This window comes from Barbus barbus (assembly GCF_936440315.1).
Source record: "Barbus barbus genome assembly, chromosome: 6".
Lineage (NCBI taxonomy): Eukaryota > Metazoa > Chordata > Actinopteri > Cypriniformes > Cyprinidae > Barbus > Barbus barbus.
The window spans coordinates 2,470,652-2,484,398 of record NC_136734.1 but is presented as its reverse complement, the minus strand read 5'-3'; the positions used below and the strand labels follow the sequence as shown (position 1 = coordinate 2,484,398).

The 13,747-nt window shown below is 35.7% G+C and overlaps 1 protein-coding gene across 1 annotated transcript in view; it reads left to right on the top strand.

The window, feature by feature from the left end:
* The window catches only part of LOC306871632 (ras-specific guanine nucleotide-releasing factor RalGPS1-like), a 122,299-nt gene that overhangs the window by 27,016 nt on the left and 81,536 nt on the right, over window positions 1-13,747 (top strand). The window contains exons 5-7 of the mRNA XM_079419693.1: window positions 521-604; window positions 7,523-7,612; window positions 10,813-10,905. Of these exons, the coding sequence (XP_079275819.1) occupies window positions 521-604; window positions 7,523-7,612; window positions 10,813-10,905 (267 nt within the window). The remainder of the gene's footprint in view (window positions 1-520; window positions 605-7,522; window positions 7,613-10,812; window positions 10,906-13,747) is intronic.

Sequence of the window (13,747 nt, the reverse complement as noted above, 5' to 3'; positions counted from 1 at the left end):
AACATAGGACCTGTGAGAGACATCTGGAAAAGGCAGATCATCGTTCTGTCTAATTGTCTTTTTTGCAGTGTCAGTAATCATTTGTGACGGTGTATAAATAGAGGATAATTGCAAACACATTAGTTTAGCTGAACTAAGGGGTAAGCTGCAAATGAAGTAAACTCCCAGAATGTCTGTCACATCCAGTTCACTCGGGGGGTTTGAGTGTTGAAAAAAGAATCCAGACAATCTGCATAATTATAGACTGACTGAGGAAACTCCAGATCTTACACAAAGCTGGAAGAACATGAAATCATCGCTTAAACAGGGTTCGGTTACACTTGGTTTTAATAACGGGGCTTCACATTGAGATAATTCTGCTTCCACTCAAAGGCCTGCTGTCAGTCGAAGGCACTGTATGCTAAAGCTTCCTATTGCCAACAATCACTTAAAAACAAACAGGAGGTTTAAAAACTTCAAATCTTAACAAGTCCAAATTGACTGTATTTAATTGTGATTGTTTATATCTGTTGTGTTGTAGGAGCTTGCTAGCTGTGGCTGGAACAAAAAGGAGAAACACATTTTGGCTCCTAATGTTGTTGCCTTCACACGGAGGTTTAACCAGGTAAGATGACTGGCTTTTGTTTTGTTTTATTGTATTGTATTTATTTTGCATTAAGTTGTTAATTTAATTATATATAATTATTTATTCTATTATTGTCACTAGTGGTGCACAAAGAATAGAACTTTTTTCTGACTCCAACCATCAAAAATTAAAAAAGTCCATTATGTTATGTTACGGTATATTATATATTATTTTATATATCTTCCAATTTAGTATTGCATATGCTTCAAAATCAAATTGTGTGATTGTATAGATGTATAACGGTGTAGCTCTATTAAGTCATTAAAGCAAATCAATTAAATCCGCTTGTAATCGTGACCCAATATCAGACTGAAGCAGATCATTTAATAAACACTGATCTTGACTGATTCTGATATGATGGTGGTATTGTTTGTCCCTTGTTGTCATCCCAGTGAAATGCTGCACTTATTAATTTATATCTTCATTTAGTTTTCCAGATGTGAAGTGGATATAAAGTGTGTTTTTGGCTGGGATGTAGCTGATATCGTGCCAGCAGACGGCACACTGTGCCACAAAACCATTATCAACCTGATGGCTCACAGCTTTAGGACTTAATAGGTGCTGGAAATACTGTTAACAGCTCTCCCACGGGCAGATGTCCAGCCTGGTGCTCCTTTCCTCCTCGAGCTTGAACTTTTCCACCTCTTTCTCCTGTTTAAGGAAAAATAGGAATGCGTGGTTGGCCAAGCTTTGCTGTGCGGTTACATTTAGACAGCATTCATCTTGTCATCTCCTATGTTGTTGACATAAGGCACATACTGTTTTTACAAATCAAATCATTTACCACCCCGACCAACAGCGAAATCACTTTTGCGCATAAAGGAATAGTTCACCCAAAATGAAATTTTGATTAAAATTTACTCACCCTCAGGTCATTCAAGATGTAGATGACTTTGTTTCTTCATCAGAACAGATTTGGATAAATGTAGCATTGCATCACTTGCTCCGCAGTGAATGGGTGCCGTCAGATTGAGAGTCCAAACAGCTGATAAAAACATCACAATAATCCAGAAATAATCCACACCACTCCAGTCCATCAATGAACGTCTTATGAAGCCAAAAGATGTGTGACGTTTTTAACTGAAAACCATCGCTTCTGACCAAAATACGAGTCCATAATCCATAAGAACGTAGAAGTCCATCTCCTGTTGTCTCTCACATCAAAATCCATCCACATATTTCTTTAGAGCTGTGCAGATCTGTGCTTGATCTGTGCAGATTTCTCTCCCGATTCAGACGAGACATCTGGAGAAAGCAATATTATGGATAGAGGACTCCTATTTTAGCTGGAAGCAATGATTTAAATTTTAAAAACATTAATGGTGGACTGGAGTGGTGTGGATTACTGTGATGTTTTTATCAGCTGTTTGGACTCTCATTCTGACGGCACCCATTCACTGCAGAGCATCCATAGGTGAGCAAGTGATGCAATGCTACATTTCTCCAAATCTGATGAAGAAACAAACTCATCTACATCTTGGATGGCCTGATGGTGAGGACATTTTTAACAATTTTTGGGCGAACTATTCCTTTGAATAATTAATTGTTTTGAAATGTATCATGAAAATGAATACACTATATAGTTTTTTTCATATAGCATGAGGTGCATGAGTCCGCTTCGCCCCTGTTTTGTTACAGTATTTCTGCCAGTGAGCTTTTTGTGTATGCAGTTCTATGGAGCTGTTTGTTTGTTTTTTTCTCCAAAAACCATCTCCAAGTTCCCCGGCCTTTAGCTCTAGTAGTAAAACTCAACTCTCACGCCTCGTAGGAAAGATTTGTGAATCCGTTTTGTTCATGGAATGAATTTTGACGTTTAAAATGTTGTTTGTTATTCAAACTTGGTGATAATGTTGGACTAGAACACTTAAGAAACCATTAATTATAAAACCAGAAGGAAGTTTGGTTTTCAAGATAAATTAGAAGCATTTGGCCATAAATGAATCTTAACTAAATTTGCGGTTTCAATGAACCGCTTCCAGATCTGCTTATTTATGAAGTTTCTGCCTCGAATGAATTTGATTTGAAATCTGTCTCTTTAAATCCGAAACCTTATGAGAAATAACTGGTGTGTCCCAATTTTTCATATTCACGATTTTGTGAAAGTGCTATAGAAATGCAAAGTAGACAGTAGATGACCCACTTTTACATTTATGGCACATGTTTAATGAGACGATCTGTTCTAGTATTTTAGCCAGGAGTGTGTGGAAATTACATAAAAGCATCAAGTTCCCCGCTGCACATTTTCTGTTTGAAATGGTCGTAGCATGTGCAGCTCACCTCAAAGTCAGTCTCAGAATTCCTTCTATCTTGGCCGTCGACGGCGTTGGTTTTATGACATCATTAAGCCGAACATGATGACTGGCTTCCAGACCTTCGGAAAGATGGAGCGGCTTTGAGACACATTCCTTGGCCACCCAAGAGTGCGTCTCACTTTAAACAATGCCTGCCGTTTGATGTACTGTTACTACCCTAAGCCCTATAGTTCTTGTAAAGACTAGTGTGCAGTTTTAGCGATAAGTCAAGTATCACCATTACTGTTGCTCATGTTAGGTAGGGATTTAAACACATCCCTAACTCTGTTACACATTTGCTTGTCACTTAATCTGCATCATTAGTGTCATCAGGGTGATGAGTTTTGCGTGCTCAAGCAAGGCTGCACACTTAATAGAAATAAAACTGAAATTGTGATTTGGCTTAATAGGAGTTATTAAATCACAAAGGCTATGATTTAATTATAGTAAATAAATGTATGCACTGCATGTTTCGGAGTGATGCACATGGTTATTTATATGCAAGCATGATATATTGATGTATTCATGATTTTATTATTATTTTTCATCTTAAATATAATTATTTTCTATTTTGCAGAGAAATATAACAAAGTATTATTTATATATTTAAAATATATATTTATTTAGTTTTTTAGTATTTGTTTATATTTTTATTTTTATTTTTGAAAAGTAAAAACAATAATTATTGTTATATCTATATTAATGTATAATTACATGACTTTTCTCAAATCATTATATTATATTATTATTTATTTAATATAATATTTTTAATATTTTTATTTTTATTTTACAGTGAAATATTACAATAGTAATTTTTTATTTTTTTTTAATTATTATTATTATTATTATTGTGTCCATCCATACTACACACACACACACACACACACACACACACAGTACACTAGGGGTGTCCCCGATTAAGGATTTTCATAGTCGGATCAGAATTTTCGAATCCTGCCGATATTCGACTGATAGTCGAATCATATTTTTGGGGTCATGGTCAAAATACATTACCAAGAGTCAAGTTTTGATTAAAAGATAGTTAACATTAAAAGTCAGCCAAACCCTAAGAATTCACAACATTCATGCTCTCATAACATTATGTATATGACAGTTATTAATGTTCTGCATTTCTGTTTTGAGCTCCGCGTGCTGAAGATGACCAGTAGAATGAATTAGAATGAACTCAAACGTATCTTATACGAGATAAATAATATATACACGATATACACATAAACCAGCTGAACCCTACCTGATCGAAAAAATCTGCCTGTGTCAATTTGAGTCTTGTTAAAGATTTAAATCCCTGCCGCCAAGATCCTCTGTCGGTCATGGATTATGGAAAGTGAAACTTAAATTTTAAACATTAAAATATTTATTTGAAGCCTCTTTCTTTTCAGATTCTTATTTACAGCATTATTTTAATAGGCTGTATATTAACTTATCGGGAGAAAACTGGTAGTTTAAATGTGAAATCAAAGATTTGAGCACTCCCATTTAGACAAAATGGCTTGATCATAACACCGGCGAATATTCGACTGAGATTGGGAGTCGAATCAGGCTCCGCCCATCGAAGCATCGAATCGTCCACTATTCGGGGTCACCCCTACAGCACACACACTTATATTATGTCAACAAACTTTTATTTTGGATGCGATTAATCTTTTGACAGCACTAATTATATTATATTATAGTAATATTTATTTTGTTTTTAATTTAATTTTATAGTACCAATAATAATAACAACAACCTTTATTATTTTTATTTAATTTTGGCCTAATTGTGCAGCCCTACAAACTGTTTTTTTTTTTTTTAAGTCATCTTTTAAACTGCACTCACATTTTTAACAGAAAAATCCTGCAGCCCTACTCAAGAACCCTACTAAATATCTAATCGAGTTTGTCCATGCAATAAATCAGCTCTATATTTTTAGTGAAATCAGGTGAGCAGGAACTCTACATGGAAACATTGTGGTCCATCGTCATGGCAACTGAGCAGAAACTTTGCCTCTCAAAACATTGTAGCGCTCTTTGCCATTTCATTATTTATGGAGCGGGAACAGAAGCTTTCAGAGCCGTTTTGAATGTATTATGGGTAGGAATAAACCAGATGAGCTCATGAAGGGGGTCGCAGCTCTACGCTTTGGTTAAACCCACTTTACAGCCACTTTGGAAAAAGACCCATCATCTCTGAGCCAAGAAATGTAAGTGCTGCGCCCCGTTTCTCCACGGGTTTCTATACCAACCAGAGCTCTTATAATGTGTAAATGATTTGATAATGAGCTATAGGCTATGACATCACAGCACATGGTCTAGCTAGCGAAGCGGCGTTCATATATTATAAGCTAACACAGCTGCCGCGCTATGATATGCCTGTCCCATTCCCTGGAAAACTTGACTTTTTGGCCTACATTTTTGAAGCTCATTTTCTTTAGATCATAACTCAGTGACTATGACTCGAGCGTTGCGTGTTTATCTTAATAAAGATGACACTGAAGCGTCTGTTAACATTTATAAAACGCAGGAGGAGTACTTTGGAAATTTTGTCAGGATTTGCACAATGTTTTCTCAGGATAACCAGTGCAATTTATTATTTTTAAAATGATTAATTAATGAGGGGATGACATTAAATAAGCCAATGAACGCATTTTTCTGGCTCGCACTATATCTTTTTTTTTTTGCACATTTTACTCATGGAGCCACATTGAGATCCCGATATCTCTGGAACTGAACCATGTATGGTCTTAAAAATTGAGAGGCCAAAAGAAAAGTTTAAGAACCAATTCCAAAAGATTTAAAGATCTATTTGTTTGCATGCAAATTTCCCATGCATATAGCACTTTAAATCAATCACCTGAGGTTCTGTTTCAGTTAGGACGCTCATGCTGTCTATGTAGGCAGCTCACTAGGATTTGAAACCGAGAGCTTGACCCGGCTTCACAAACAGGGCTTAGCTTAAGCCAGGGCTAGGCCTTAGTTAAATTAAGATATTTAAGCAACTTTTACAAAAATGCCTTGGAAGAAATCATTACAGGTGTGCATCTTGACACAGAACAATGACACGGACATATTTTAAGATCTGTCAGAGCAAGATATTTTCAGTTGAGACAGCTCAAACAGTCTGGGACTAGCCTAAGCCTCGTCTGTGAAACCGGGGGATAGTGTATTCTTAGTCTAAACCTTAGTGTACTCACTTGCTTTAATGCGTTCTTTTAAGAATGAAAGTCAGGGGCCAGTATTTATGGTTAAACTATGTGCCCTTTTTCTCCATCATGTTGTGGAAGCTTTGACTTACTGAGGGTCGATGGAAAAGACATCATTTGCTTGGACGGTTCAGTCCAAATATTCTTAGTTTACAGATATATTTACTGTTCCTCAGGGAGGTCTGCACCCGCTTGCTGGTTGTGACCAAATCGACTGGTTTTAGCCTATTTTTTCCTCTGATAAAGTGGGTTTTTAGACTTAATCTTAGATGTCTCTGCAGTTTTTTTTTTAATTGTGTCTAAGGAGATTCCAGTCATGTTGCAGTCAGCACACATTTTAGTGTAGGATTTTCAAAAATGTTACAAAAATGGGATTTACAACAGTTTTCACAAATAAATACAAAGAAACTGCACATTTAAAGTAGGAAGACTCCTAAAAAAAACCGTATTCCAATCATCTTTTTCATTGACAACTTGCAATATTTTTTTATAGTGTACCTGTAATGACCCACGTTCCTGCTTTGTACAACAGTGCCAGTTTCTTTCAAACTATTTCTCAGACATTAAATAGTTTCTTGAGTTTGATTCCCCTTGTGTGAAATATAATCGAGGCTGCTTTTGAGGAAATTGTTGAGATTTGTTACCTGACTGTATGTTTCAATAGTTCCCTGAGGCTGAAATCTTAAACTATTTACTACTACTACTAATCACTCAGGCTTCATCTGCTTTAGAATTTCGTTATTTTCTATTTTCTTTTTTTTATATATTTGGTATCCGCTTGCATTGGAGTCTCTGCCAAGTGAAGTCTGTGCTCTCTCCGGTCTGTGTTTGCCGTGCAATTATAATCAGAGCGGAGTGTCTCATTTTTCAGTCATTACATAACAACACTTCCTCCATCTCTTTTCCAGCATTTTTGTTTTTGTCTATCAGAAATGGTTTTTCCACAAGATATGATTTGACTCCAGCTGAGTTTCCCTTTAGTGAAAAAAATCATAAGTTTAAACCGCAGATGAAACCTTGACTTATTGCTGTCCTGTGACGTGACCTCAACTGACCTCTTTCATTCTTTTTCAGTCTGCTTCTTATATTCTGGTTTTGATCATTCATTTATATTTAAAATATAAACATTATTTATTTATTTATTTACTTCAAATTTCTATTTATTTATTTGCCAATTATTTGGAAACATCACCTTTCTATCATAACATGCATATGCTGTCCAAAACACCCTGAAAGTCGTGCTGAAAACCAGCATTTTAATGCACATTGGCATCACGGTGGTATCTTCTGTACAATCCAGCACCACGAGCATTTTATCATATGACATGCTCATTGTTTTCAGCTGTATTTATTAAAAGCGAGTCGTCTTTTGCACAAGTTTTGAAACTTTTCTCATCTCTTCAGGTGAGCTTCTGGCTGGTACGGGAAATCCTGACCGCTCAGACCCTGAAGATCCGTGCCGAGATCCTGAGCCACTTCATCAAGATTGCAAAGGTACATTAGTGAACTGCTGTTTACGCAATCATGATCTTATTGCATCAATAAGAGACATAAAACATTGCTGATCCACCATCATTCTGTACATACAGTATGGTTGTCATAATAAATGCCACAATGTCAATGATACCGGTTTATTCACAAGGATATTCTTTGAATCTCTTCAGCCATTTGTGCAGCAACTACATTTCCCATCATGCAGTGCGACCTTAGAATTTGTCCATAACTAGGTGTCTTTGAAAACAGCATTTCTGTCTATGATGTAGGCAGTTCACCATGATTTGGAAGAGATCTGAAGAGCAATTAGAGCTTTTACAGCGAGTCTGGTTTAGATATACTGTAGAAATGTTACACTAATGATGCTGAATCGCTCCAGCTATATCGTGCTAGAATAAAGCTGGATGCGTGCTTGTCTGTCCAACTTTAAAGGTTCACCTCATTAGTGTGCACTAGAGAGGGATCTGCTTTGAAATGAGGTCAATTGCCACACTAAATGATTAAGAGCATTATTTAGTTTTATTATATAAGCATGCATTACTTTGCACGAAGAGCTTAATGAAGTAAAGCCAGAACTGAAATTTACAATATATAGAATGTTTATAATAAACATTTTTTTGATTAGTGCTATTCATTTTTATTTATCACATCTATATGGTTTGTAAACGTTTAGTCATGTTATAGAAATGCTACATCAGTCACGTTTATACGACTCTCTTAATGATTTAGATCCTAGCACTTATATATCTTTTCTGGAAATAGTTCCTCAGACATTATCTGCAACTTTTTAGGTGCACTTTGAAATGTTCTTTCTGCACTAAATGTTAGTATATATTCATATTAAAGATGATGTTTGCAATTTTCTCAATGCTACGGTAGTTTCTTCTACCACAGTTTAAATTAATAGTTCACCCAAAAATTTAAATGTGCTGAATTTACTCAACCTCAGGCCATCCAAGATGGTGATAGCTGTGTTTCTTCATGGGAACAGATTTGGAGAAATGTGTCATTCTGTCACTTGCTCAGCAATGGATGCTCTGCAGTGAATGGGTGCCGTCAGAATGAGAGTCCAAACAGCTGATAAAAACATCACAATAATCCACACCACTCCAGTCCATCAGTTAATGTCTTGAGAAGCCAAAACCTGTGTTTCTAAGAAACAAATCCATCATTATGCATCAATACTGCTTTCTCCGGTGAAAAAGTCATCTGGTCTGAATCAGGAGAGAAATCTGCACAGATCAAGCATCGTTTACAAGCCAAAACGGTTCAAAACAAATACTTTATGTTGGTTGATTCTGATATGAGAAGACAACAGGAGATGGACTTTTTCGCCGGAGAAAGTATTATTATGGATTATGGACCTGTATTTTGGCCAAAAGTGATGGTTTGAAGTTAAAACTATCTTAATGATCTTTTTGTTTCTTTCAAACATGCAGCTTTTCACTTGAACCATGGTGTAGTGTGTATTATTGTAGATGATTAAAAAAAAATTCAACAAACTGTAATTTCTGGGTGAACTATTCCTTCAAGGGTGACGTGCAAGTAATTAATTTTTATCACAGTTTAATATGGAGATACTAAAACATTGTTGTTATTTTTGGAAACATGCAAGCGGCACAGAAATTGCATGCTTCACTTTTAATGCCGTTTAACACACAGTATGAAGAGTTTTGTTTTGTTTTTCATCTTAAACTTGATAATTACTCTTGATAAATATTTGCCCACCCTTCATCTGGATGAAGACAGCAGTTGAAGAGCCCTTCGCTGTACCGTCTTCATCTCCGTAAACTCATCAAAACAAGCCACGTCAGTGAAGCGGCTGGAATATCATGCTTCAGAAATCTCAGAGGAACACTTTCTGACAGAACAAAAGCTGAGATTGTAGTCATCATGTGTCACAGAGTCGATCCGGGCGTGCCAAATTTGCTGAAGCGAGCACAAAGCAGTTTTCCATCATTCTAGAGTTTGTTGGGTCTTCATTGTGGGAGTAATGATGAAAGCAGGTCCGTATCTTACTGAAGGTCACTGTCTTTTAGTGGACGATGTCCAATCGGAGAGCAGTAAAGGGAGTTTTGAGTGTGGGCGGTAGCTGTGACATCATCTAACCTAACAAACAGATAGCAGTACATGTCTGCTTCATTAGAAGTGCATTTTCACAAATTGCAAACCAAACCTTTATGAAGAAATTTATTGCATATGTTTAATAGCAAAACATGATCAAATGAGGTCAGTAAAATGGAAGTGATTGCCATTTATAAATGTACTTTTTCATTGCAAACAATTAATTTATTCTGTATTTTTGTCTTGTTTTCAATTACAAGTATCTAACCATTCTTAAAATTACTCGAGAAACAAAATGACAACAGGTCACCTTTATGACAAGCCAAATCACCTTTGTTTCTATAGCGGTTTATACAACACAGAAGGTTTCACAGTTATTAAAAAGTAACTTTACATTTAAAAAAAAAAAAAAAAAAAAAAGTCTGTCAATGAAGTTTTTTTTTTTTTTTTTTTTTTTTTTTTTTTTTACTTAAAAAAAAAAAAGTTTTTTTAACTTTGATAGAATTTTCAACAAACAAATATATCAAAATTAAGTGACTACTTGTGTAAAACCAGAAAAAAATATCTGCCAATGGGGTTAGAAAAGTAAACTTGTTTTCCCTTTTAATTAAGTTCATTTTCTGACCTTACTGGCGGTTCTTTTTCTCTCTTATATTAAGCATAAACTCGCTTAATTATTATTATTATTATTAAATATCTTAACCCTTCTGGTTCCTTTGCTTACATAGGGTGTAACAACGGCAAATATTTCCTGAAATATTTATATTTCATAGGTCTCAATGATCTGAGGTTTAATTTTTGCTCAAATTATCCACAAATAATGCTTTTTCACTCACACATTGAAGTAATTGACAAAATATGAAAACCAAGATTTGGTGATAATACAGTGTAATGAGAGATTTACAAGCAAACCAGGAACACTACATTAGGTAAAGGATTTACAGGGTTACTGAAAGTAATTTTACTTTCTTTAAATGATTTATGATGTTTTAGGAATATTTGTTCTGGAAAACCACATGAAAATACTGAGGAGGAAATCATTTTTTTGCAGTTTTGACTCTCTCCTGTGCTTTAAACACAGTTTTGTGAGTTTTCTGAACTGCATATCAATTCATCATTGCTTTCTATGTCTGCAGAAACTTCTAGAGCTGAATAACCTTCATTCTATGGTGTCGGTGGTGTCAGCATTGCAAAGTGCTCCCATCTTTAGACTGAGCAAGACCTGGGCGGTAAGAAACACACTCAACATTTACTGTACACACATTTGCCAAGCTGTCCGAATGAAACAAACCTGCACCCTAAGGGACACGGGTTTCTTATTTACTTTTTTTAATGAACCAGAGACTGTCCTTAAGAAACGGTTCACGGTTCACTTCTGGGAATGGTTTTCTCCCCACATTATAGCTAAATAAAACCAGACTCATCACAGACCTCAAACCTTTGGCTGTTTAATCATAATATCTGAATTATACAAATGTGTTGCTCATACATCACGATAATTATGTTTTCTACACTTAGTGGAACACTTCAGTTCCACTTAGTCCTGTAATTATTTTTCCCTGCTCACTTTGAAACTGATGGTTTTTAACACAAGCGTCTGTCGTTTAAAATGGAAAGTTGCTCTTTTTAAGATCTAAATTTGTGGAAAGAAATGTGGAATCCAAACATAACACTTTTCTCATCCTACTGTATACTGTATGGCTTTCGATAGATTGCAGAAAACATTAGTCATAACTAGATGATCCCAAAAGAAAATTTTGCATGAAATCAAAAGTTATAACTGGGATGAAAACCGAAAGCAAAAAATGGTCCTTTTGAAGGTAACCACTGTTTAAACTTCAGACTTTTTGATGTTTTTGAAAGTCTCTTCTTCTCACCAAGGCTGCATTTGTTTGTTAATAAAATACAGTAAATTCAGTAATATTGTGAAATATTATTACAATTAAAAATAACTGCTTTGTACTTTAATATATTCAAACATGTAATTTATTCCTGTGATCAAAGCTGGATTTTCAGCATCATTGCTTCAGTCTTCAGTGTCACATGATCTTCAGAAATCACTCTAATATGATGATTTGCTGGTTAAGAGGCATTTATGATAAACAGTGTTTAAAACAGTTGTGCTGCTTTTGTTGAAACAGTTTTAAAAGAAAAGCATTTATTTGAAATTGAATTATTTTGTGGCATTTTTAAATGTTTTTACTGTCACTTTTGATCAGTGTAATTGCTGAATAAAAGCACTAATTTATTTAAAAAAATTATTTACTTAGAATGAAAGTTTAAACTACATCAGTTTGGTACAAAAGCTCGGTAACTTATCACACAATAGAAGGATGACTGAGACAATTTCACTGTATTTTGCAACATTTCCTTAAATGTGTTTTTGTTTTGCAAAACTGTTTGTATTTCTTGAATTTTTATGCACTTGCATCAGATTAAAACATAACAGGGATTGTCAGACTGTCGTTCTTGCACAGTATTGCGTTAAATCATGTGGGTCAAAGTAGAGACGTCTCATTTTGGTGTCTGCTTCAAATTAAATTCACAAAAGTAATTTTATACACAGAAAGCACATTAAATGCAAATCATGTGTCTACATTTATATTTAAAATAACTTTTAATCAAAATAAATTTCATTCAGCGCAAGAGATATATTTCCATAAAAATTAAACCGCATATTTATTATGACCTGAACTTATTAAAATGTATAAAAGAAAAGTGGTCATATTAAAGGTAATTATATTTTAAATGATTAAGAACTTATTTTAAAGATGGTGGCAAAGATTGGTAAAGATTTAAAATGACAGTAAATTAGTTTTGAGGGCTTTTGACCCATGTATCGAATATGAAGTCTTGCATTATGTTGCAGAAAAACCAGTTTATTTCTCACTTTTTGTGCTTGGTGAAGCCCGGTACACACCAAGCCAACGGTGGGCCGTCGGGCAGTTTTTGCTCGTTTAGTTTCTCGGTGTGTTCCACGCCATCGGCTGAAGTTGGTCCTCGACGGCTTGTTTTCGGCCGGTTGAATCGGCGTCGGAGCTCGTCGGTCAGTCAGGCCATCTGATCATTCTGATTGGCTGTTCAGCTGATGAACCAGCGTGCGAGAAAAAAAAACCTACGTGGCCGTCGGGTGTCGAACGTCGGCTTGGTGTGTCAGGGCAACTTTGGACCAAGACGCTGCCGCCGTCGGCTGACCCCGCAGTCTGCTTTCGTCGCCACTAGTTCGTCGGCGTCGGCTTGAGTCTCCGTTTTGGAAATTTGACTGCTTGATAATGACCAGTTTAGTGACTGATCGTGCTGTTCTTTCTGCCACTATTGATCAGGATGATCATGACAACAGCAGGGCTTCACCATTGAACTTTTCACTACAGCATAGAACCGGAAAACATTGAAAAAAAATTTTTTTTCATCCTTTTTGTTTTTGTTTTTTGCCACTGCTTCTAGTAGAAGTGAAGAAATGACTGATTGCTGGGTCGTGCCAGCGACATCAAGTGCTTTTGTTTGAGTCTGGAGACATACAGGAGCTTTTGAGGTTGAGGACTGAATGTCTGGGTGCGTGCTTTTTGGCCTTTGCCGTTGGATCCTCTTACACTTCATGTCTGAGGCCAGATGACCACTTCCCCTAACAATTAACAGATGTTTGAAATATGGAAAGAAATTATGCTCTTAGGATGTTTTCATCATTAAAACGGAAGATGAATAATTTCCTGCACTTTCATTCAATGAACAGGATGAACTTTGAAGAACTAGAACTGTATTTTCCACTTTATTTTGGTCACCGCTCAATGGATGTGTTTCAAAACCCATTGATTGGCCTCGCTGACTGCTGCCTATACTGCCTTCAAAAGCAGCGTCCCGACTGAACTGAAATTAAAGCCTTTTTTAGTGTCCCACAGGACTGTGCGCCATTCAGAATTGAATTTAGAATGCGTTTTAAATTTAGAATTTTAATTTGAGCTAACAAACAGGAAGCAGAATTGAAAATTCACATTTGAATTTAAGGAAGTGCAGTTAAAATTAATTTAAATTAAAATCAAATAAAAAAAACTGTTTTTACTATAAAAGCAAAAA